The following is a 21,398-nucleotide window of genomic DNA, read 5'->3' as shown; positions in this document are numbered from 1 at the left end:
ACAAGTGTATAAATTGAAATTTAGTACAACGGGGCTGAATGGTTTTCTCTTTCTCTACTGCTCGTGTATGCTCCCCTGTTTCTCTGCGTATGGTGTGCGCCTTCTAACTGGACCGGGTGCTGCACCTCTCTAGCTGTAGACTTCTGCCTTTTCTGTTCCGATGACATCACGTTATTATTTTTACTTACAAATTTAAATAACATTGATTTTAAATGTTATGAGTTGATTTGAATCGCTAAAAGACTGAATCACGATTCATATGTGAATCGATTTTTTTCTCCCACCCCTAATAAAAAGACCCGGAAACCATAAAGACATCATAAGAGGTAACAGCCTCAGTCTCAAGGGTTTCATTTTCCCTGCGTCAAGTTTATTTGGCAAATGGGTTTCCATCTCCTATCCTATTATTCGCATTATCTGTTTTTTGCAAAAAAGGAAAGCCACCTCAAGCACGCGTAGAAACTTTTTTGCGAATTAAGGGTTTTTATTTTGTGTTTGATGTGAAACTTCAAAATGCACATAAAACCAGGGTGATGGAAACCCGGCTAGTGACAGGACAGGAAGTGGGCGTGTAAGATAGTTGAGAATTGTTCAACTTTATGCAAATTAGCGAGTTTTGGGAGTGACAACCAATGAGCTCACGTCATCCGTCTTTCATCACTTACTGCAGTGTTTTCTTATAACTGTTAAAAGGACAACCAGAATTAGAACGCCTCTCAAAGACCTGATAGAAAAAGAACGCAACTTCTGATGTAACCAAATCCTGACCATCTTTAAGGGATATATGCTTCAGAGTAAAGCTAATGGAAACACTGGCTCAGTTTATAAACTGCTTCTCCTTTCCTTTACAGGATCCCTTGTGGAAGGTGCGTCGCAGTCAGAAATTGGACATGTCTGCCCGTCTGGAACTGCAGTCGGCTTTAGAAGCTGAAATCCGTGCCAAGCAACTGGTTCAGGAAGAGCTGCGCAAGGTCAAAGCGGCCAACATCTCTTTTGAGAGGTCGGTCTTTGATTGTGCTGTAATAGACAATCTTTTTATATATTCAGAATGGTGTTGATAAACTCCAAAGCAAGAGTTCAGATGTCTTAAATCTGAAAGTTGCAGATTTTATTCCAGGTAATGGGAACCATACTGCTGTCCATACTGTGTGGTGTGACATACTTTTTGGTCTCTCTTGTCCTACAGCAAACTGAAGGATACAGAGGCCAAGAACAAAGAGCTGGAAGAACAGATGGAGAACTTGAAGAAGGAAATGGAGGAGAGCTGCTCTCGGACGGACAAAGGTAAAAGTTGTAATACATTTTTTGCATGGTTTTATTTCCTTCCTCACAATTTGATTTTCTCTCATCTGTAGGCCTGAAGCTGCCAGACTTTCAGGACTCCATCTTCGAGTACTTCAATACCTCCCCCCTCGCTCATGACCTGACATTCAGAGTGAGTGTTTCTCATTATATCTGGCTGATGCATCTGGTGATGCATTACTGCATTACGATGCTTGAACAAGCCTCTCTTTGTCCATGTCATAATTATAATGATCTCCGGACCTCAGAACATCAGAGAAGTAGTTAGTTGTTTATCAGAACGATGAGATAATGTCTAATGTAGCCACAATAAACAGGGGAGAAGACTGCAACTTATAAACGTTGAGACACTGACGGGTTAATTCTGATTCTGGGGATTTCTGATTCACTCAGTCAACAGTCTTTCGGGTGTTTTACATGGTATGCCATGGGCGGGGCGATTGCTCCGGGCAATCTATAGACATAGAGTCTTTTTACATAGACATAAAAATCCGAAAGATAATGCAAGTGGACGACATGTACTGCATCTCTGTATGAGGCAATGTTTGTAAATATTGTGTTGAATGCAATTAATTGATAATAAATAACTAAACTAATTACTTATTTATTATAACTAAACTAATAAAATTAACAAAATACTTTTTTTAATTGATTAAGTGATTAATATTATTATTAAAAACAAAACATCAACACAATTTTCTTTCTCAATAATTAATCATAATATTTATAATAAAATAGAATAATAATTATAAATAATAAAATATTATTATTATTAAAGTATTTAAGAAAAACTTTTAAACGTAAACATATTAATAGAACTTAATATAACAAATAGAACTTACATGATTGCTGTACAGATGTTTGCTGTAACCACTTGATCTCTCATTCACTATTTCTTATATAAGGAATTGGAAACATACATAGTGCAAGATATAGGGAACACAGCCCATTTCAGACACAAAGGGTTCCTGCGTGTTGTGGAAAAGTATGGATTCTTATTTGATTGTTTTCCAGGTCTGGATTAGTAAGAAAAAATATAATTGAGTATGGAGAAAAATTAAGATTTTCTAATAACAAATGCATTTTAAGGAAGTTTGGAGCATGTTTTAAGCGTTGCCAAAAGATTGGCGCTAGACCAGATCTGCTGGTGGACTGTTTTGCTGCGATTGGATGTTACGCAGTTAGGGCTCCCCCTACTGTTTAATTAAACATGTTGAACACATGGTAGTACCCATCATTTAGGTCCCTGATGTCTGGGCAGTTTTTCCATGGTATGTATTAAAAGTCGTGAAAACTGTCACCAATATAGTACAAAACGCCTGGATAACGTATCTCGGATCTGGTCTTTCTCAGTTGTTTAACAGCGCTCTATGATTGAATTTGTTCAATCAAATAAAGGAAGCCGAGGATTACTGTCCAATCAAATGAAAGAGGCTGGAAGCTCAAGGTCAGCTAATTGTGAAAATGCGCTTAGCTAAACGTTTAATGGTTTATCATAGAAATGTTAGGGGGTAGTTCACATGTCTAAAAACACATGCAAAACGGCTGTGTTGCTTGTTCCTTTTTTCCAGAGTGCTCGGGAGTTTGCGCTCCCAATTTGAGCGCGCTTGATGCTCATCAACATTTAAATAATGAATCTGACTAAATGGCCAATTGCAATATCCAATAATGCGAACTACAAAATGATGAAACGAGGCAAAAACAGGACCAGACATCGGTTCATCCTAAACCGCATGGTTTTGACTCGGGTGCGTTGATGGGTTGTGTTTAGCCTATTAAAACATTATTATTTGCAAATATTTCAAACACATCCATGTATTCTTGTTCTTTAATTCTCTTTCTATATTATTTAAACTCTTTTTAATTCATAACAAGTGTCTGCAACTTTTGTAATTTGATGTCTATGTCTGTAGCACAAAAGGTAATAGGGATAGAGCTTCATTTGTCATTCCAGATCCGAAATGCTCTTGAAAGACTGATTGTATTCCAATTTGGCAATTTTTGTATAAATGTATCACTTGACCATGTGTTTACTCATCACTGATAAACATAAAAAGACTTATTGCTGTACAATTGTTCTAAAATGCACATATGTAGCTGAAGAAAAAAAAAGTTTGGACCTCAGTATTTCTAAAATCCTGCATACATTTTATCGGAAATTAGTGCAATGTTAATAATTTGTCAAATTATATATCTGTAAACCTTCTACCCACCGCAACAGAAAAACTGGTGAAATATAATTAATTAATGAACATGAAAAGAGAATTTAAGTCCATTAACTTGGCTTCTTTCAAAATTTGACGAGGTTGTTGTGCATTGAACATTTCTTTGTTTGGTTTTCATTCATTTGTAAGAGGTATAGCTACAATTGTCCACTGATTATTTGGCAAAATATTATAATAATATACATGTGAACAATTAGATTTTTAAAATCCTCTCGTTAGATGTTAAATATGGTCTGAAAAACCTTCTGGGAAGTCTATATGTATGAGTCTTGAAAAGTATGGAATTTCGAAATGTAAAATGTGTTGGAACCCTGAGACAAAGCTAGATTAGCAGGGCTGTTATGATGTTTTTCTTCCATTAAAAATGAGCCGAACATTCAAGGTTAGCACATATCATGTAAAACAGCATTGATGAAATCACTCAGACCTCCTGTTGGTTCTTGCGTAGCGCATTCAAAAGATTGCATTGGAACAGCAGCTGTGTGATGAAGTGTGATGAACCTACTACAATTATAGAGTCATTACACTTCCCAATGACCCATCATGCCCTGGTGATCATCTAATCCCAGATCAAGGCAAACAGATGGGTATAGACGTCCAGAGCGCTGTTTCAATAATGCCTCATCAGGAAACTGCTTCCATACTTCAGTTTAGAACAGTGGACGTGATCTACAGGAGAAGACCAAGTCAAAGCAAGCTCAAAACAAAAAGGAAAGATGTAACCTGTCATCTTATTTTTGTCCCCCTCATAAAAAAGGATTCTGTATCCTCCTCATCCGCATCATCTCTGCTTGCGCTTTGGGATGAAGTAAGTTTGAAGTAACAAAGCTCCTACCTTTGTGACCTGTAACCTCAGGAGTCATCTGTCAGCAGACAAAAAACACTTTTTTGATAAAAAGTCAAATGAAGTTTAGTGCTGCTCCTTGTGCTTTCTTCGTCTAAAGCGCTCACATTCATTGAAATCATTAGAATTTAAGTTTTAAGTTATTCAAAATTTAATTTGCTTTACAGTTTTTAGCCTAACCAGCATGCCATTTATTCCATTTTTTGTCTGCTGGCCATGTTTTCCTGCCGTAATGCATCCAGACGTTAGATCCAGTTCAATCAAATTGTAGGTGCTAAAGGTTAGCGTGTGAAAGCTTAGAGCATGACACAGAATTAGCATTCATCTGTTAGCATTAACCACCTCTCTTTTGCATTCTAACCTCTTAAAGCCCTAGCGCAAATAACATCACTTTTCATTTGACTTGACAGTTAAGACACCAAATCATGGTTGTTAATTTACAGAGTATTCATAATGTGGACTGCATGATTTAGACATCCAGCCGTACAATAAATCGAATTAAATATAGGAAAGGATAGTCAATAACCAGTGTATCAGTGTTACTCCAAATGCAGAGATGAGTTTTGCGAGGATGTGCTGGCTTATCAGCTAATCAAACATTAGATTGTAAAGGGAGTTTCATGTTAATTTCCTTTTCTGTCACTCATTATTGTGTGCATTCAGTTGTCATAGATGTATTTACCTCACTTTACAATGTTTGTGCTTCGTAAACGTTGTTTGTATGTTATTTAGAGTTTTATTTTATGTTAGCATGTTGTTTTAGTGTTTGGTTTTACAATTGCATTTGCATTTGAGTTATACACTGCACAGGACTTCGTGTCTTCTGCCCAAAATCACAAAACCATAAGTGATTAGTGGTGTTTGAGAAGACTAATGCACATGCATACCAGTGGTGTGCAGTGGACTTAAAAAATGAGGAGGCAGATTTCTACCCATGTAATTTTTATTAATCTCTGCACTTTTAACACATGCGTTTGTCAGAAAACCAGTGTCATTACAGTGTTTATGTGTGAAAAATTCCTCTTTAATTATTACAAGTTTGATTTTACGTCTGATTTTTGCAGTTTTTTATTTTCCCTGCTTTGGCGAAAGGTACATCAACACCACCTTCATCTTTCACTGGAACTCTTGGGATTTCCTATATAAGAATTACACCAATACCATCAATTTAATTATTAGCAGTCCCAGAAATACCCAAAGCATTTAAGAGATCAAATCAAATAGATGTGACTTACTTTAGCCCTGCTGTTATCCTGAGCAAGTCTGATCACAAGCAAAAGTTTTTGAACAAATCTGAACAAAGATGGAGGCTGGAGGACAGGACAAAACATACAGAACTTTAAGAGTGGGAAAATGTAATGCATTTCAATTTGAAACATGGAACAGTCTTTAAATGTAAAATGATTTGACCTTTTCAAATTCACTTACCAATTATTTTACAATTTCTATTAATGCCAGTACAAGAACATTTCCTAATCCTGAAACCCTGAACTCACTTCACTGCCTGCTCTTAGCCTACTTCTTCACTATGAAAGGGAACAGATCAATCATGATGAACACTTCACCTAAAACTCTTAAAATGAAAAAAATCTTGTCATATTTATTAATATATTACAAATGACAAAAATAATTTACAATTAATGCTTGCATAAATGAATGCTAATAATATTTTTAGTGGAAGTGAATGCAATCCTAATCTAATCCATTTTCTATTCTGCAATTTCTTATGTAACCTATGAGTCACAAAAATTGTTTAACTAAATTTAACTAAAAAGACACATTGTAATATTTGTGAAAGACATTTATAGTATTTTAGACTTCTAACCTTAAAAGTGAAGTCCACTCTTCTTTCCTTCATGGAATTGAACTTCTCTGTCACCTGGTCATACCACCATGAGCCTCTTCCTTCCAATGCTTTCACAAGGGATTTTTCAATAGACAACAGTGCCAATTCAGATAGACGTTTCTGACCTGTTGCACTGCGCATGTAGTTCTTGGTCCGTTTCAGGCATGAAAAACTTCTTTCCACTCCTGCAGATGTCGCTCCAATTGTAGCACCAAGACACATTAGTTTATAAAGTTCTGGCATAGCCATGTCCAAATCATTAGACTTAAATGCTCTGAGGAGGTCACACAACTTGCCGTTTTCTCCATGCAGGTCTCTGTCAGAATAAAAAACTTGTAACTCTGATTTGAGCCGGTCTGTATCAAAATGTTGACCATAGGAGGTGATTAGAGAGTGTAATGCCTCAACTGGAAATACATTGCACATCTGCTCAAACATTGCATTGTTCAACAACTGGAGAAACTTTAAGTTGTCCAAATCAGCAAATCTCTGTTTGATCTGCTTCGTCTGGTTGTCAATTATGGACATGTAAAGCAGTCGATAGTGCTCCTTAACATCCACTCCCTCTTTCATCATGGCCCGAGACCTCTTTGGAGCATGAACATCAGGTAGATGAGCAGCACTGTCATATACCTGTGTAAAGCGGTCTTCAGAACCCAGAGTCACCAATGTGGAAAGAAGATTGTCGATTTTCTTTCTACAAAATGCAATATCCATTGCCTTGTTTTGTACAATGTCGAAAACCACATCAGTCAGAGAAAAAATTGCTTTGAATGTTGAAAGAAAAAACATGAACTCAAAGTTTTCCAAATATCCAATGAAGCCCAGAGCTCCTCGCACAGTGTCATCATCCATGGCAGGTGCATCAACAATTCGCCTGAATACATTAAGCAACTTCTCGCGATTTTCAGCAACTGTGGACACTGCCCGTGAATTAAAATTCCATCTAGTTGGAGCACTTTTCGGCAACCGAGAGCAGCCAACCTCTTCCAGCAGAGCCGTTCTCTTTGAAGAGTGAGAAAAGAATGTTGCGAATCCTCCTAAATTTGCAAAAAACACTCGTACACTTGGTATGCTTTTTGCTCCCTGGCTAAGAACGAGATTTAACCTGTGTGCATAACAATGCACAAACATAGCAGAAGGAGCCACCGCTTTCACTTTTGCTTGTAGACCATTCAATGCAGAGGCCATCACGGCTGCCCCATCATATGTTTGCGCAACCAATTTCTCTTCAAATCTAAACGGGGCCATCGCCGTGGCAACAACTTCATACACAGATTGTGCATCACGTCCACCGGACACGTTAAAAAATCCAACAAATCTCTCTTGAATTGCTGCATTTCCGTCAACATATCGCACAGAAATTGACAGTTGAGCTTGATTGCTAATATCTGTTGTTTCGTCTACTTGCCATGCAAAGAATGGAGCTGCATCAATTTGAGTTTTGACAGCTTGGGAAACGACAGAAGCGATACAGTGAATTAGATCATTCTGGATACGATTTGACGTTCCAGAAAACACGGTGCTTGTCTGCAAATGCGTCGCCAGCAACTCATCGTGTTTAGCCTGACATTCAAGAAATTCTCTGTAGTTACCCTTGTTGTCCGAGCTAGCATTTTCATAGCGACCGCGGAATGCTAGTTCTTGTCGGGCAAGAAGGGTTGTGGTGTCAATTAAGCGCTCGAGCACTGCACGATTTTTCCTCACAGTCTGGTTATGCTTTTCGACTTGAAGTCTAGCTCCCTCATCCAAGACATGTTCTATACGAACTCTTCCCAAAAGATTAAGTTTAACTTGGGCACTTACATGGTCCTTTGATTTGGAATGTCGCTGAACTGCCCGTTCCAAGTTTTTAACGTCTTCAAATCCATATTTTGTCCATGTGCCATTTCGGGTACTTGAGAAAAGAAGGCAAGGCCAACAGAACAAACGGGTTTTCTCTTTACTCCCGGTGAGCCAGTCCACTTTTGAGTACCAATTGACAGAAAATACTCTCCCTTGTCTATTAATATTGACATTGGGCTGCGGTCTTCCGCCAGATTTGATTGCTTTTTTCTCCTCAAAAGACAAGGTGTCGAATGAAAAACCACGTAATATTCTGTCAACAATCGATAACTCCTCTTCCTCCGCCATCTCCGAAATGAATCCTACAACACGCCGATTAATAAAACTAAGAAAACAATTGAATTAACGTTCAATCTATTTTAGCGCCAGCAGTTTAAAATGTATGACGAAGTCGAGCAGGAAGGCGGGATGACGTGAGATATGATCTCACTGATGAGTTAATCCAATCAAAGTCCCTTGGAGGCATTGCCTCCTCTCACGTGACTTTTCTCCATTCTTTTCAATTACTCGCACTCAAACTCACGGCACGCTTTAGGGTGTATATTGAAAATCAATGAGCTTAGAGGAGGCAAGAAAATCAAATCCATATTTGATCTTCTTTCGAGCGGTGTCGCTGTTTCACACTATAGTACACGCCGATTGATCTCATATTTAACTAAATACGTTTTATCCGCTCACCTATTTTATTTCTGAACTTTTAATAATATTCTTATTCGATTCGAGGCAAGGGAGGCACGGAAACGCCCCTGATGCATACGGTTAAGGGAGCGTCAACAAATTCCTAACTCTATACTACAGCACATAACCTGTCACACTATGCTGGAGAAAAAAACTTTCTACGGCAGAACACAAAAGATACTTGGAAGAATGTTGGTAACCAAACAACATTGGACCACATTGACTTCCATTGTATGAACATAACCACAAGACTATTTCTCAAAATATCTTCTTGTGTGTCCTACAAAAGAAAGAGGTTTTACACAGGTTTTGAACGACGGGTATCATCCCTGGCCAATGCATAACAGCATACTCCTTAGCAACCACATAGCAACACCCTGTCAACCATTCACAATTCTAAATTCAATTAAATTAAGTGAATTCTATTCCTGAAGAGGTCCTGCTGAGCTATCAGAATCAGACCATCATCAATAAAACTTATGATAAGCTTAAACGTATGGTTCTCTCATGGTTTTCACATGTAAGCATGTGACCTCTGGATACTCATGTAAGTTCACAATTCTGTGACTATGTTCGTGTGATTTGCGTGATGTGTTAATGTCAGTTGGGGGTGGGGTTAAAGAATGTTTTATCGTAATAATGAGCAACAGGAAGCTGTAGGACAAAAGATGTTGTGTAGATGGAATAGAAATAGCACCCAACAAATGTTCACTCCTCTCGTCTTTCCCTACAGTCAAGTTCTATTGGTGATATGGACACCACACCCCAGAAGTCCGAAACCTTCCCATCGGTGGCTTCAGAACAGGATGTGAGTGTCCACCTCCTCTGGCTTCCTATTACATTCCATAACTCTTAGACTTCCTGTCTGATACGTTGGTCATTGATTTAGTCAGGTTTAGTCAGTCTGGTTAATCATCGGTGGGAAAAAGCTTGACGAATCAAAAAAAGCTGACTAAAACATAAAAAAATGTTTTATATCCACCGTTTGCTTTCCTACTAGATAGTCAGTAACTGTTTTTTAATTCTCCAGGAACCAGTGAAGCCTCTAGCTACCACCCCTGCTGCTCCGTCTCCACTTTATCAGCCCACTCTCAGTGCACCAAAGGTACATATTCATTCACCAATCCATCCATTTCCACCCTCGGCTCTGCCTCTTGGTTTCAGTTTTTACTTATTGCTTTAACTGTTTTCCATTTGTTTGTGACAACAGCCTAAAGCTCACCAGCTGAGCATCAAGACCTTCTCCAGCCCGACCCAGTGCACACACTGTACCTCACTGATGGTGGGTCAGATCCGACAAGGCTACGCCTGCGAAGGTAAGCCAGCCAGCCGGGTATCACTGATGCATAAATATCTTTGATAAGAAGAAAAACAAACTGGCTTTGTTTGAGAAGATAAGGAGCTTGTGATCTTTTTTGAGGTTTGATCAGAAGGCAATGAAAATGTTTCATTTGTTTAAAGAGTGTTTCTTTTGAACTATGCGTGTGCTAGTGCATGTTTAATCTCCAGTTCCTCATTGCATCTGTCCTCGTCTCTTTTAGTATGCTCTTTCATCTGCCACGTGTCGTGTAAAGACAACGCGCCGCAGCTTTGCCCCATTCCTCCGGAGCAGGCCAAGAGACCTCTGGGTATTGATGTGCACAGAGGCATTGGCACAGCTTACAAAGGCTTTGTCAGGGTGAGGGTAATATTGTGGTTACGTTTGTTTTTTGGGGTTGAATGATGACAATCAAGAAAAACTGCATTAAAAACAAACATTAACAATAGTTGACTATTAAAGATTTGTGCATTGTTAATCTACCCTTGTTTGAAATTTATTTTGGTGTTTTTCAGATCCCAAAGCCCACAGGAGTGAAGAAGGGCTGGCAGAGAGCCTACGCTGTAGTGTGTGACTGTAAACTTTTCCTCTATGAGGTGCCTGAAGGGAAATCCACTCAGCCGGTTGTTATGGCCAGTCAAGTCCTCGACTTGAGGTCAGAATTAGTCATGTGGTCTCATCATGTACACTCTTTTAGTAATGAGCTGTGGTCTTTTCTCTATGTGCTAAAATCACATTTTTAATCTTAATAACACAAACACCCAGCATGTTTTACGCTCAAATTGGGTGTGTGAGGCTAAAGCGATCATGTCACAATCCTGTCAATCCTCCTCCCTCCACCTTAATTTTTCATCATAGCCTTCATAGAAACAGTTAAAACTACATAAACAGATTGTTATATACATACATAACATTTTTATAAAATAACGTAACGCAAACTTGCAAATGCTAATGTACTTCTTGTACAGTCGGCTGCTTTTCAGCCAAGCGGTGTGCTTTGTTAATGCAGTGCTCGCAACGCGAACCACACCGAGTCACTATGGCAAGCAGAATCATTTATCATTAAATCTGAGAATAATAGTAGTTATCTAAAATGGCTTTCTTACTAGTAACAATCACATTATTGATATCAGAAATTAGCATTTTTACATGTAGTCATTGAATTGTTGATATCACGAATAGATATGATCACTAGTAACCACACAATTATTGACATCAAAAATAATGTTTATTACTAGTAAGAACTGCATTTCTGATATCTGAAATAAGATTTTTAACATGTAAGAACTTAATGATTAATATCTGAAATTGAATCGTAGCCTATTGGAATATTTAACTAGTAAAAAATGTATTACAGATACCAAGAATTAAGTTTATTACTAGTTGAAATTTATATCAAGAATACAGATTTCTGTGAGTGATGACGTCATTGTTGATATCAAGAATTCACATTTTTGCTAGTGAAAATGTAATTATTTATATCAAATATAGTAATTGTTACTAGTAGAAATTGAATTGTTGATATCAAAAATCATATCATGAGAATGATTAAAAGCTTATTCGGCTTGGCACAAGTCACTGAAAATGACAAAAGTGACTCGCACGAATGTGCAAAATTGGACCTTAACATAAAGTGTGACCGCATTTCTTTGTTCTGTTGAACACAAAAGAAGATATTTTGAAGAATTTGTTAAAACAAACAGTTCTAGGGCACTTTTAACTATCATTGTAATGGTTCTTTGTGGTAGTCAATTGTGGCCAAGAACTGTTTGGTTACGAGCATTCTACCAAATATCTTTCTCTGTGTTCATCAGAACAAATAAAATTGTTGTATCAAACCACACAGACAAAACTGTGGGTTTCGGTGCTTCATGTTTTTGTGACAGGTGCTATTTCGCAGCTAGGCTGACAGCGCCATCTTTGACACAATAGCTTGTGTTGTTTTGTCATTAATACAAGGAATAAACGGATACATTTTGTAAATATTGATTCTCAAGTTCACCATTTACCAATAGTTTGTATGGGAAAAAGTATGTTTTGAATATTTTTTTATTTTAGTAACAATTGTGACTGACCCTTGTTCTTCCAGGGATGAGGGCTTTTCTGTAAGCTCTGTGTTGGCCTCTGACGTGATCCATGCCAGCCGTAAGGACATTCCTTGCATATTCAGGGTATGCTCCTTAAAATATGTATTGTTATGATTGCATGTGTGTGCATCACTCTGATAATTTACTTTTATTTTCTGAACTGTGCAGTTAACATCATCCGCTCTGAACTCCCCGATCCAACCGGTGCCTCTGCTGGTCTTGGCTGAGAGCGAGGCGGAGAAGAGGAAGTGGGTGGGAATCCTGGAGGGTCTGCAGAACATCTTGGCCAAGAACCACCTGAAGAACCGTGTGGTTCATCTCCTGCACGAGGCTTACGACAGCAGCCTTCCCGCCATCAAAACGACACAATCAGCTGCCATCGTAGGTGAGTACCGGGGTATTTCATGTGATGCTAGTTTTATGGGTGGTTGTGTGAGAAAGAGCGCACATTCAAGAACTGTTGGGTTTTGTTTCATTCTCTCTTGAATTGCTTTTATCTCTGAAGATCGAGAGCGAGTCGCCTTGGGGACCGAAGACGGCCTGTTTGTAGTTGAGATCACCAGAGATGGTAAAGTTCTTTCTTTTTTCTTTGTTTTCCGCCATTATTTTCATCTTAAACTGTTCCAGAACGTTCTGCTAATTTCCCACAATTCTCTTTCAGTCATCGTTCGTGCCGCCGACTGTAAAAAGGTCTGCCAGATTGAACTCATTCCAAAAGAGAAGATGGTGGCCCTGCTTTGCGGCCGGAGCCGTCATGTCCACTTATACCCCTGGGCGGCGTTAGAAGGTGTCGAAGGCACTTTCGATGCTAAGCTCACAGATACAAAAGGCTGCCAGTCTCTGACTATAGGTACCCTACACCCGGGTGGCCCGGCGTGTCTTCTGGCTGGTGTAAAGCGTCAGGTCCAATGCTACGAAATCACACGTGCAAAGCCTCACTTTCGCAAACTGTGGGAGGTGCAGGCGCCCGGTGTCGCCCAGTGGCTCAGAATCGTCCGCGATCGGCTGTGCGTGGGATACCCATCAGGCTTTGCTTTGCTCGCCATGCAGGGAGAGTCTTCCCCCGTCAGTCTGGTGAGCCCCGCAGACCCCTCGCTAGCGTTTTTGGCCCAACCGCCCATGGACGCCCTGCACGCTATGGAAGTAGGGGCCAATGAATTTCTGCTGTGCTTCAGTCAGCTGGGAGTGTACGTGGACGCTCAGGGACGGAGGTCTCGAACGCAGGAGCTGATGTGGCCAGCCATGCCGCTTGCTTGCAGTAAGTGTCAGGGATATTATTAGAGCAGTGGTTCTCCAACAGGGATCCAGGGGGGCACGGTTTTTGTGCCATTAAATTAAATATAGAAATGTATCATACAATTTGGGCAATCAAACTGATTAAATGAATCGAATAAATAAAAGGCATTAGTTCATAACCCTAGTAAATAATAGTATGTGGTTTCGGTTTTATTAAATGTCTGAGTTTAAGATTATACATTTTTATTTGTGGGGGCCAAAAGGGGGCTTTGCAAAAAAGTTTTAGAGCCATTGTATTAGAGCATCAAAGCAACTGTTTTCTAGAATTTGCGACAAGCAACATGGTGCGTCATTTACTTAAAATTATTTATTTACTTATTTATTTTGGGGCATTGTGTCCCAACCCATTTGACCAAAGTCCCACTTCTCGAGTTTATTCTACATCACACATGGACAAGCCTTGTAAAGATTGATCATCGATGTTAAGAAACATTGGATATTTCATGACAAATCCGTCAAGTTCGGACAACCACAATAAGAATCCCATCTGGAGAAACGTCACTGTAGTCATGAAAATATGAATGTGTTTACGCTCTTCAGCCGTGTTATGAGCGCGAGGAAGCGTGCAAACAGAGAACATGTCCAAACCTTTTTGTTTTGATTGGCTGTGAAATGTAAATCTTGTCATTTTCCGTCTGTTTTAGACATTAAGTCAGTTTTACAGCAGGTTAGTCAGTCTTTAAGAACCACAGAATGATTCATCTAGTGCAGTCTGATCATAAATATGAAATATGGTATATTTAAATGCACATTTTCTCTTTATAGGTTCAAATTCCAACTACCTGACCGTGTACAGTGATTATGGACTAGATGTGTTTGATGTCAAAACTACAGAATGGGTCCAGACCATTTCTTTAAGAAAGGTGAGTCAAATTTCTCATTTATTGTAGGTGCTTTACAGGTAATAAAGATTTTGGGTTTTAAATATTGTTTATATATATAATGTGAAAGCTGATTTAACTGTGTACTGTCTGTAGATTCGACCTCTGAATGTGGAGGGAAGTCTGAACATGTTGGGCAACGAGCAGCCCCATCTTATCTACTTCAGCAACAACTCCTCAGGTCTGATGGCACCCCTCCATACGCTTTTGTTTTGTTTTCTGAATGATTTGTTCGCTTTTAGGGATAGTTCAAAATAAAATGAAATTTTGTCATCATTTACTCGCCCTCAAGAGAAAGATATTTGGAAGAATGCCTGTAAACAGTCCATCGCCACCATTGACTACCAATAGTAGGAAAAAATGCTAATGTTTTTTGATCACAAGAAAAATGTAGAAAAGGAAACAGTTCTGGACAATTTTTGACTTCCATCTATATTTTTCCTACAAGTCAATGGCAAGCATTCTTTCAAAAATATTTCTATGTTCATCTGAACAATCACATTTCTACAGATTTAAATCAACTCGACTGTGAGTAAATGACAGATTTTTTTTTTGGTGAACCGTTCCTTTAACTGCTGAGATGATGGCTAAAGTCTCCTACAATAGTCCCGAGATAAAGAAATATGCCCTCTATAAAGTGTCAATCATTTGCTTCCTGTGACAGAGGGGTGTATATTAACAGGCTCACACAGGCTCATACTTGACATTTCTGGTAAAGTTCAACAGTTCTTAGTTATAGATGTCTCTATAAGAGTTATCCAGGTAATTAAATGTATGGCTCCACCCTTTCTGCTCCATTTACAATTCACATCCTACCCACACTGGCAGATTGCCCTCTCGATAAAGAGGCTTTTGTTTAATAAACCGAAATGACCTCATTCGTCACACCTCCTCCAGGCTCGCTGCCAACAGCTTCCACTGTACAGACACCCGCGGCTGTGAGCTTACGATCGCAGATCTTCTGTCGATGACGAGTCGTCTCCTGCATTGTCTTTATTTACCCAACATTGGAAAATGTGTCAAAGAAAAAAAATCCAATTCATTGGCCATGCTTTTACTGCGTTTGTTTTTTAAAATAGCTTTCTGTTCCTGTGATAATCCTGTGACACAATATATATATATAACACAAGCCTCAACGTTACCTATAACAAAATCGTTAAGTTCCCAATTCTAACCCTTTCTTCTGTTGTTTTTGCAGACGGCTGTGAACTGACCATCCCCGAGACCTCAGACTACAGCAAGAAATTGATGGTGAGGACACGCAGCAAGAGGAAGTTCCTCTTTAAAGTGCCAGAGGAGGATCGGCTACAGCAGAGAAGGTCAGATAGCTTCAAGATGCTGATGTCACACCCCTCGTCACATCTGCACTTCTACGGGTTACATTATTTTTGTTTTATAGGGAGATGCTGAGGGATCCTGAGATGAGATCAAAGCTGATCTCCAACCCCACCAACTTCAACCACGTTGCTCACATGGGCCCGGGTGATGGAATGCAGGTCCTCATGGATTTACCCCTGGTAATGTCTTTATTCTGAGACCATTTCTATCCCATTCTCACTTTGTCAATTTGATGCTGAGAGCTAACCTTGAAAGGCCTGGTAACAGGAGGTCCGTGATGGGGCGACACATCATCTAAAGAGTTTTTGAAAGTCCTAAGCCCTTTAACAAAGCCCAAGTTTTTCCAAGATGTGTTGCTGAATCCTCCTATGAGTCCCTCGGGCCTTGCAAAAACTTTAAGTGTCTCCCCAGCATTGGGAAATCCCAGCATTATGGAAGTGACATTTGCCGTCAAAACTTGATATATAAATTCTTAGAGAATGTATTTATTACCAATATATTATACCATCCGTTTTATGTACATTTTTGAGAGATTGCATACATTGTAGGATTTCTGTGAATTAAAATGTGCAAACCAGAAGGAATAATAACCAACTAATGGAATGGTAGAAGGCAGTCTGAACAGTGTTTTTAATAGTTTGGTAAGTGAATTGTCACATCCATAACTGACTTTTTTTTTTCCGCAGAACACACTTCTCTTTTAAATTTGAACTCATACATAGACTGATATTTTTCTTATGTCTGGGCTCTTAATCAGGGTTTAGTAAAATATAAACAGATGATTCAATATATTGGTTTTAAATACATTCTCTGACATTTTTCGAGTTGTGAGAATCAGAAAATGTCACATCTATAACGTTGTAGATCAATTTAGTCCAGGGCTGTATAAATCCACTCATGGGAGCCCTCCGTCCCGCAAAGTTTAGTACATCAAACACACCAAAACCAGCTATTCAAGGTCTTCAGGGTTTCTTAAGCAGATATGTGAGAGCTCAACAGGTTGGTGGCATATCAGGAGTGGATTCAAATAGGCCCTGTGCAGTCCTTCAGCTCAAACACCAAATCTTAAATGAACAATGAGGATCTATAGTTAAAAAATGAGACCGTTTACGGTTCGAACGCTTTTACTAGTAAAATTGTGTTATTAAGGTCAACTTGGCCGCTCATGCTTTATATTCACCCTAACATCCTTTACTTTCATTTGTCAACACAGCACCAAAGTCTCTCCCTTCTCTCTGCATGTTTCTTATTCAAAGCAAGCCAGCCCCACTCTTCCACCCTCACACCCTTTTCTCTCTCTCTCTCTTTTCTCCTCTTCACTTCTGTTTTTCGCTCTGGTCGTGGATTCGCTCTGTCCTCTGGTTGCCGTGGCAGCAGCAGAGCGAGACTCCCTCCCCCTCATCCTCTCGCCATCACGCCCTGATCTCCCCTCCGACCAACTTTGAGCACGTCTATCACATGAGCCCCGTCTCTGCCGGGCTCTATCTGCAGAAAGAGCCTTCTTCACAGCAGAGCCTGCTTCAGTTCTCCTCTTCCTCCTCCTCTCCTTCCACATCCTCCCTGGGAAGGGTAGGCTAGCAACCCCAGCCCCTCCCCCCTCCACTTCCTCTTCCTTTCCTCCCCATTTCCCATCCCCGCCCTACCCATAGTTCCTTTCCTCCCTCTCCTGCTATTTTATATCATTTCTGAACTCTTGGTTTAGGTACAGTTGAATGACTGTGATTGTTTTTAGGGGGGAATTTTATAAAGATATTAGTTTAAGCAGGTGATAACGGTGCCCATTATGATGTTTAAAGAAAAGTTCTGCGATCAGAAAATATTTGTTTGTGGCACGATGTGGTTTACCCTATAAACTGGACGGGTTTCTCAATTTATTTACATTTTATTTAATTTATTTACAGTCAGATTTTTTGTTTTGAACAGGGCCAAGGTACTTAAAAAGTCTGCAAAGCTTTATGCATTATAAACAACGAACACACAAATTATGGTGGTCAATCACTTGACGTTCTACCCACCTAAAACAGCTTAATGCACATTTTTCAAGTGATTCAATAAAACAATTTGAGCTTCAGTTTTCAGCTTTTAAACTCTTATAGTGAAAGCGCTTGTTTACCGTCAGAGTACCGCCTTATGTAAGCATGAGTTCCCGTTTTTTCGAGAGAATTTTTTTTGTAATTGACGTTATGCCACAAATGATGTCATGTAGATCATTGGGTATCAACTTTTATTTTAAAGCCCCTCCCCCAAAAAATGTAAAGGCCGCGATACAATTTTTATGCAATGTTACAACTAGGAAGATGTATATTCATAAAAAATATATTAATCTTAAATTCTTAGTTATTTTAGCTTATTTTAAAGTTTGTTCTTTTCTTCTAGATAATAATATAATGATAATATATACATAATAATAATATCATGTAGATAACAGTTTTCTGATCTCAATGAAAGGAGAAATAACATAAAAATAATCATGTACTCTTGCTGTGTAAGTGCATTATTGACCAAACTCCATGTATCTTTGCTACAGAGTGTGATGCCTTCCCAGGATGACCCATCTGCCGGAAAGCCCCGCCCTCTATCTAGCATCTCTCGGCAACAGAAAAGCAAGACCCACATCACCCGCACTGCCTCAGGTAGGTTCAATTCGCTTTGCAAGAGAAGCGACAATGTTCAAGTCAAAGACACCTAATATATTGCACGCCTGAAACTCTGTGGTTTCATTTGTCCTTTATTTTTAAGGAGGAGGAGATTTTGGAGGAGCGGGGTCGTCTCGCAGTATTTCTGATCAAGATCAAGACTACGAAAGAGAGGTAACACAGATATGGGTGTGTTTGGCTCGCCCCAGATTTTGCATGCTTGCTTAATACATGATGGATGTTATGGTGCGTTGAGGTGCTTTTGGCCACTGAGAGACTTCTCTTGTGTCCTGATTTTGTAGTCCGTAATAACTGCCCCAGTTCTCATTTAAAAAAGAAAAAGAACCAGCACAGCAAACACGCAAGCCCATTTATTTAAACGAAACAATACATTTTAAAGTCCATGCATTGTAAATAATAAACCAGTCTTGACTACTTGACAAGTTTATCAATCCTGTCTGTTTATTCCTCCTGCAGCCCGACTCTGACTCCACCAAACACTCCACCCCCTCCAACAGCTCCAACCCCAGCAGCCCTCCGAGCCCCAACTCTCCACACCGCAGTCAGCTCACTCTGGACAGCCTGGATCAAAGCCTGGACGGCTGAGCGAGAACGACGTCCCATTTCCCGCCCTCCACGCACATCAGGCACCACAAGTATCCATCCGCTCTGCTAGGACTCCTTGTGAAGTGCCAAGACTCTACTGCTCATCCTCCATGAGGGCCTAAAGTTTACCCCCTGTTCCTGTTGCCGGGTGGATGCGGCAGAGATGACGTATCACCACGAGTGGAACGCCCTCATATTGGTGTGTGCTGCCAGGCGTGGGCAACACATCCCTGCTATTCAAAAAACAAAGCCTGCCCCCTGGTGGAGATGTTGTGGTATTATCACTAACAGGGTCAGATTTAGCAGTATGATGGACATTTTTTTTATTTTAAATCTTAATTTCATGCCATGCTCCTGCAAGTTTTTTTTTGTTAATTACTTTATTACTTTAGGAAATGAACAGATGCATCTGCTGTGTCAGAATCGCTCTTGAACCGATCTGTCGTAGAGGATTATTAGCAGAAAAGGAAAAGAGACTTCTTGCGCTGTTTTTAAATGTATATTATCAAGAAGTTCAACACGCATAAAGGGGGCGGAAGAGAGAAGCAGATAAGAAGAACGAACTGTGACATATAATGACATTCGTATACAAACCAAGTGTAACAATTCCTCACTGCTCTTCAGGGACCAGTGAAACGGCTCGCCTCATCTCAAGAGCAATAGATCAGTGACACGAAGACAATGATCTGCGTCTGACTTTGTGGGTTTTAAAACAAACCAGAGGGCACTTTTATTGTTCAAAATTTTCTCTCTCCAGTTTAGCATTTTAAACCAGCCTTTATAATATTACAGTTTTAACTTAGATGTTTCCCTCAAAAATATCTAGTCTGTGCGACACTGCTTATCACCAGGAGGAAAAGAAAGCAACAAAAGGAACATACTTTACATAGAGATAAGTGTTATAATAATAATAATATTGACTAAAAAAGAGAACGGCACACTGCTCAGATTATTCATAGGATTTCAGTAGTTCCTCTCAAGCTGCTGCTTTGTGTGCTCTATTTAATAAGAAAAGTTTAAAAAAATATATGTGATAAGGTTATTTCATCATAGCCATGCTCTGAGTCTGGTTTATGATGTTTTATATACATCAGCCTCTCAACATTTCAATGTTAAAGACTCCTATCGGGATGCTGATATGAATTTGTTTGTTGATACCTGAGGAGGACGTAGGAAATGTAGGCATGGCTGGCATATCCATTATCACTCGCGTGTGCCTTCTGTGCCAACTTTCGTTTCTGTAATAAACTGTCTGCTCAAGCATTTCAGTGGTTTTATTAAGGCTGATGGTAATGTATTATTTTGTCCCCCGCCCTTCTTAAACACTGTAAGAACCTTGCACACGTTTTAGTTCCAGGAATTGATTTTGTGTGAATGTTTTTTTCCCCCATACTTCACTTGTCTGCTTCATCAGATGAAAGATTATCCTCAGAACACTACTGCTTTTACTTTAAAAGAGAAAAAAATCACAGGTTGAAATCTTTGTAATTATTGACTTGTTAGCCACATAAATTTGAACAAACAATAAACGAGTACCTGTTGTGCTTTTTTTGTTGAATCTGTATGTTTTTTGAAAATGTTCTTGTTGATATTCATACCTGCGCTGCAGTAATAGTGATCTACGGTGTATGTTTTGGATGAGTTGAAATCACATTGAATTATTGGTCCCCTCAACATGACAGAGAATAAGGTGGGCTCAGTGAACAGATGGATGGAGGTCAATTTGGCACTTTATCTTACTTATGAATTACATGCAAGTTATATAACACAATGTAACATATTTTTCATAAAGTACTGTATGAAGTAGAACATGCTGAATACGAAAATCAAGGTTTTTTTTGCCATCGGCGGTACTCAGAAAAAACAAACAAAAATATTTTAACACATTTATACGTTTCAGTATTATTACTCGTACACGGAATACAAGGTACTGGCATAACACTTAGCTCTTAACATAAGTTACTAAAAATGAGTTGTTCAAAACTTCAGAAGTGTACATTTGATCGTATTTGTTAAAACTGTCCTCATGAACCAAGTTCCAGACGTAGTCACAGCCATGATTGTGCAACAGGGAAAATGCCATGTCACGTCAGCGTCCCATATATATGTTAATATGTTATTATTCGTCTATTTAAATATCTGTATACCTTAACAGTTTTTAATACATTTATGTATAAAGATAACTATTTGCTTAATATTTGCTCAAGCCACTGTTCATTTTTTTTAATGTCTCTAATTGGCCAGTAACTCCCTTTGTGCTGGCTGTATCCACTGTCTTCTGTTCTAAACTAACGACATTTTTACAAGTGTTCGCCTCCACTCTTCTGTACTCTAACCGGTTATGCTGTTGCTGGATTGTTGCAGAAGATGTTGGGGCAACATTGGCCTGCGGAGTTAACAAATGGGTGTGGCAGAGGGTGTAGGGAACGCAGAAACTGTGAAAGCAGGGGTAGGGTGGGTAGCAAAAGTGGCAGAGGGGCTGGGTCCAGTCGGAAG

The 21,398-nt window shown here is 39.3% G+C and overlaps 2 protein-coding genes across 3 annotated transcripts in view; one reads left to right on the top strand and one right to left on the bottom strand.

Annotated features, from left to right (window-relative positions):
- The window catches only part of cdc42bpb (CDC42 binding protein kinase beta (DMPK-like)), a 66,892-nt gene extending 46,445 nt beyond the window's left edge, over window positions 1-20,447 (top strand). Inside the window, exons 18-37 of one of the 2 annotated variants that reach the window (XM_056763979.1) lie at window positions 852-1,000; window positions 1,187-1,284; window positions 1,356-1,435; window positions 9,474-9,548; window positions 9,771-9,845; window positions 9,951-10,056; window positions 10,282-10,418; window positions 10,574-10,713; window positions 12,148-12,229; window positions 12,314-12,530; window positions 12,651-12,713; window positions 12,807-13,403; window positions 14,207-14,304; window positions 14,419-14,503; window positions 15,521-15,641; window positions 15,722-15,839; window positions 17,038-17,229; window positions 18,188-18,293; window positions 18,400-18,470; window positions 18,774-20,447. In XM_056763979.1, coding sequence (XP_056619957.1) covers window positions 852-1,000; window positions 1,187-1,284; window positions 1,356-1,435; window positions 9,474-9,548; window positions 9,771-9,845; window positions 9,951-10,056; window positions 10,282-10,418; window positions 10,574-10,713; window positions 12,148-12,229; window positions 12,314-12,530; window positions 12,651-12,713; window positions 12,807-13,403; window positions 14,207-14,304; window positions 14,419-14,503; window positions 15,521-15,641; window positions 15,722-15,839; window positions 17,038-17,229; window positions 18,188-18,293; window positions 18,400-18,470; window positions 18,774-18,902 — 2,739 coding nt within the window. In that variant the 3' untranslated portion in view covers window positions 18,903-20,447. The remainder of the gene's footprint in view (window positions 1-851; window positions 1,001-1,186; window positions 1,285-1,355; window positions 1,436-9,473; window positions 9,549-9,770; window positions 9,846-9,950; window positions 10,057-10,281; window positions 10,419-10,573; window positions 10,714-12,147; window positions 12,230-12,313; window positions 12,531-12,650; window positions 12,714-12,806; window positions 13,404-14,206; window positions 14,305-14,418; window positions 14,504-15,520; window positions 15,642-15,721; window positions 15,840-17,037; window positions 17,230-18,187; window positions 18,294-18,399; window positions 18,471-18,773) is intronic. The other variant, XM_056763980.1, reaches the window with a different exon arrangement.
- LOC130434084 (zinc finger MYM-type protein 1-like) lies at window positions 4,993-9,456 on the bottom strand. Its single transcript, XM_056763981.1, has 3 exons — window positions 6,197-9,456; window positions 5,607-5,681; window positions 4,993-5,509 (listed from the first exon to the last, which is right to left on the bottom strand). Exons 1-3 carry the CDS (start codon window positions 8,348-8,350, stop codon window positions 5,417-5,419), a joined length of 2,322 nt encoding a protein of 773 aa, XP_056619959.1. The 5' UTR covers window positions 8,351-9,456; the 3' UTR covers window positions 4,993-5,416.
- Window positions 20,448-21,398: the final 951 nt, after the last annotated feature.

This window comes from Triplophysa dalaica, chromosome 13 (genome assembly GCF_015846415.1).
Source record: "Triplophysa dalaica isolate WHDGS20190420 chromosome 13, ASM1584641v1, whole genome shotgun sequence".
Lineage (NCBI taxonomy): Eukaryota > Metazoa > Chordata > Actinopteri > Cypriniformes > Nemacheilidae > Triplophysa > Triplophysa dalaica.
Note: the sequence above shows the minus strand (reverse complement) of the source record. Positions and strands in the feature narration are given on the sequence as shown.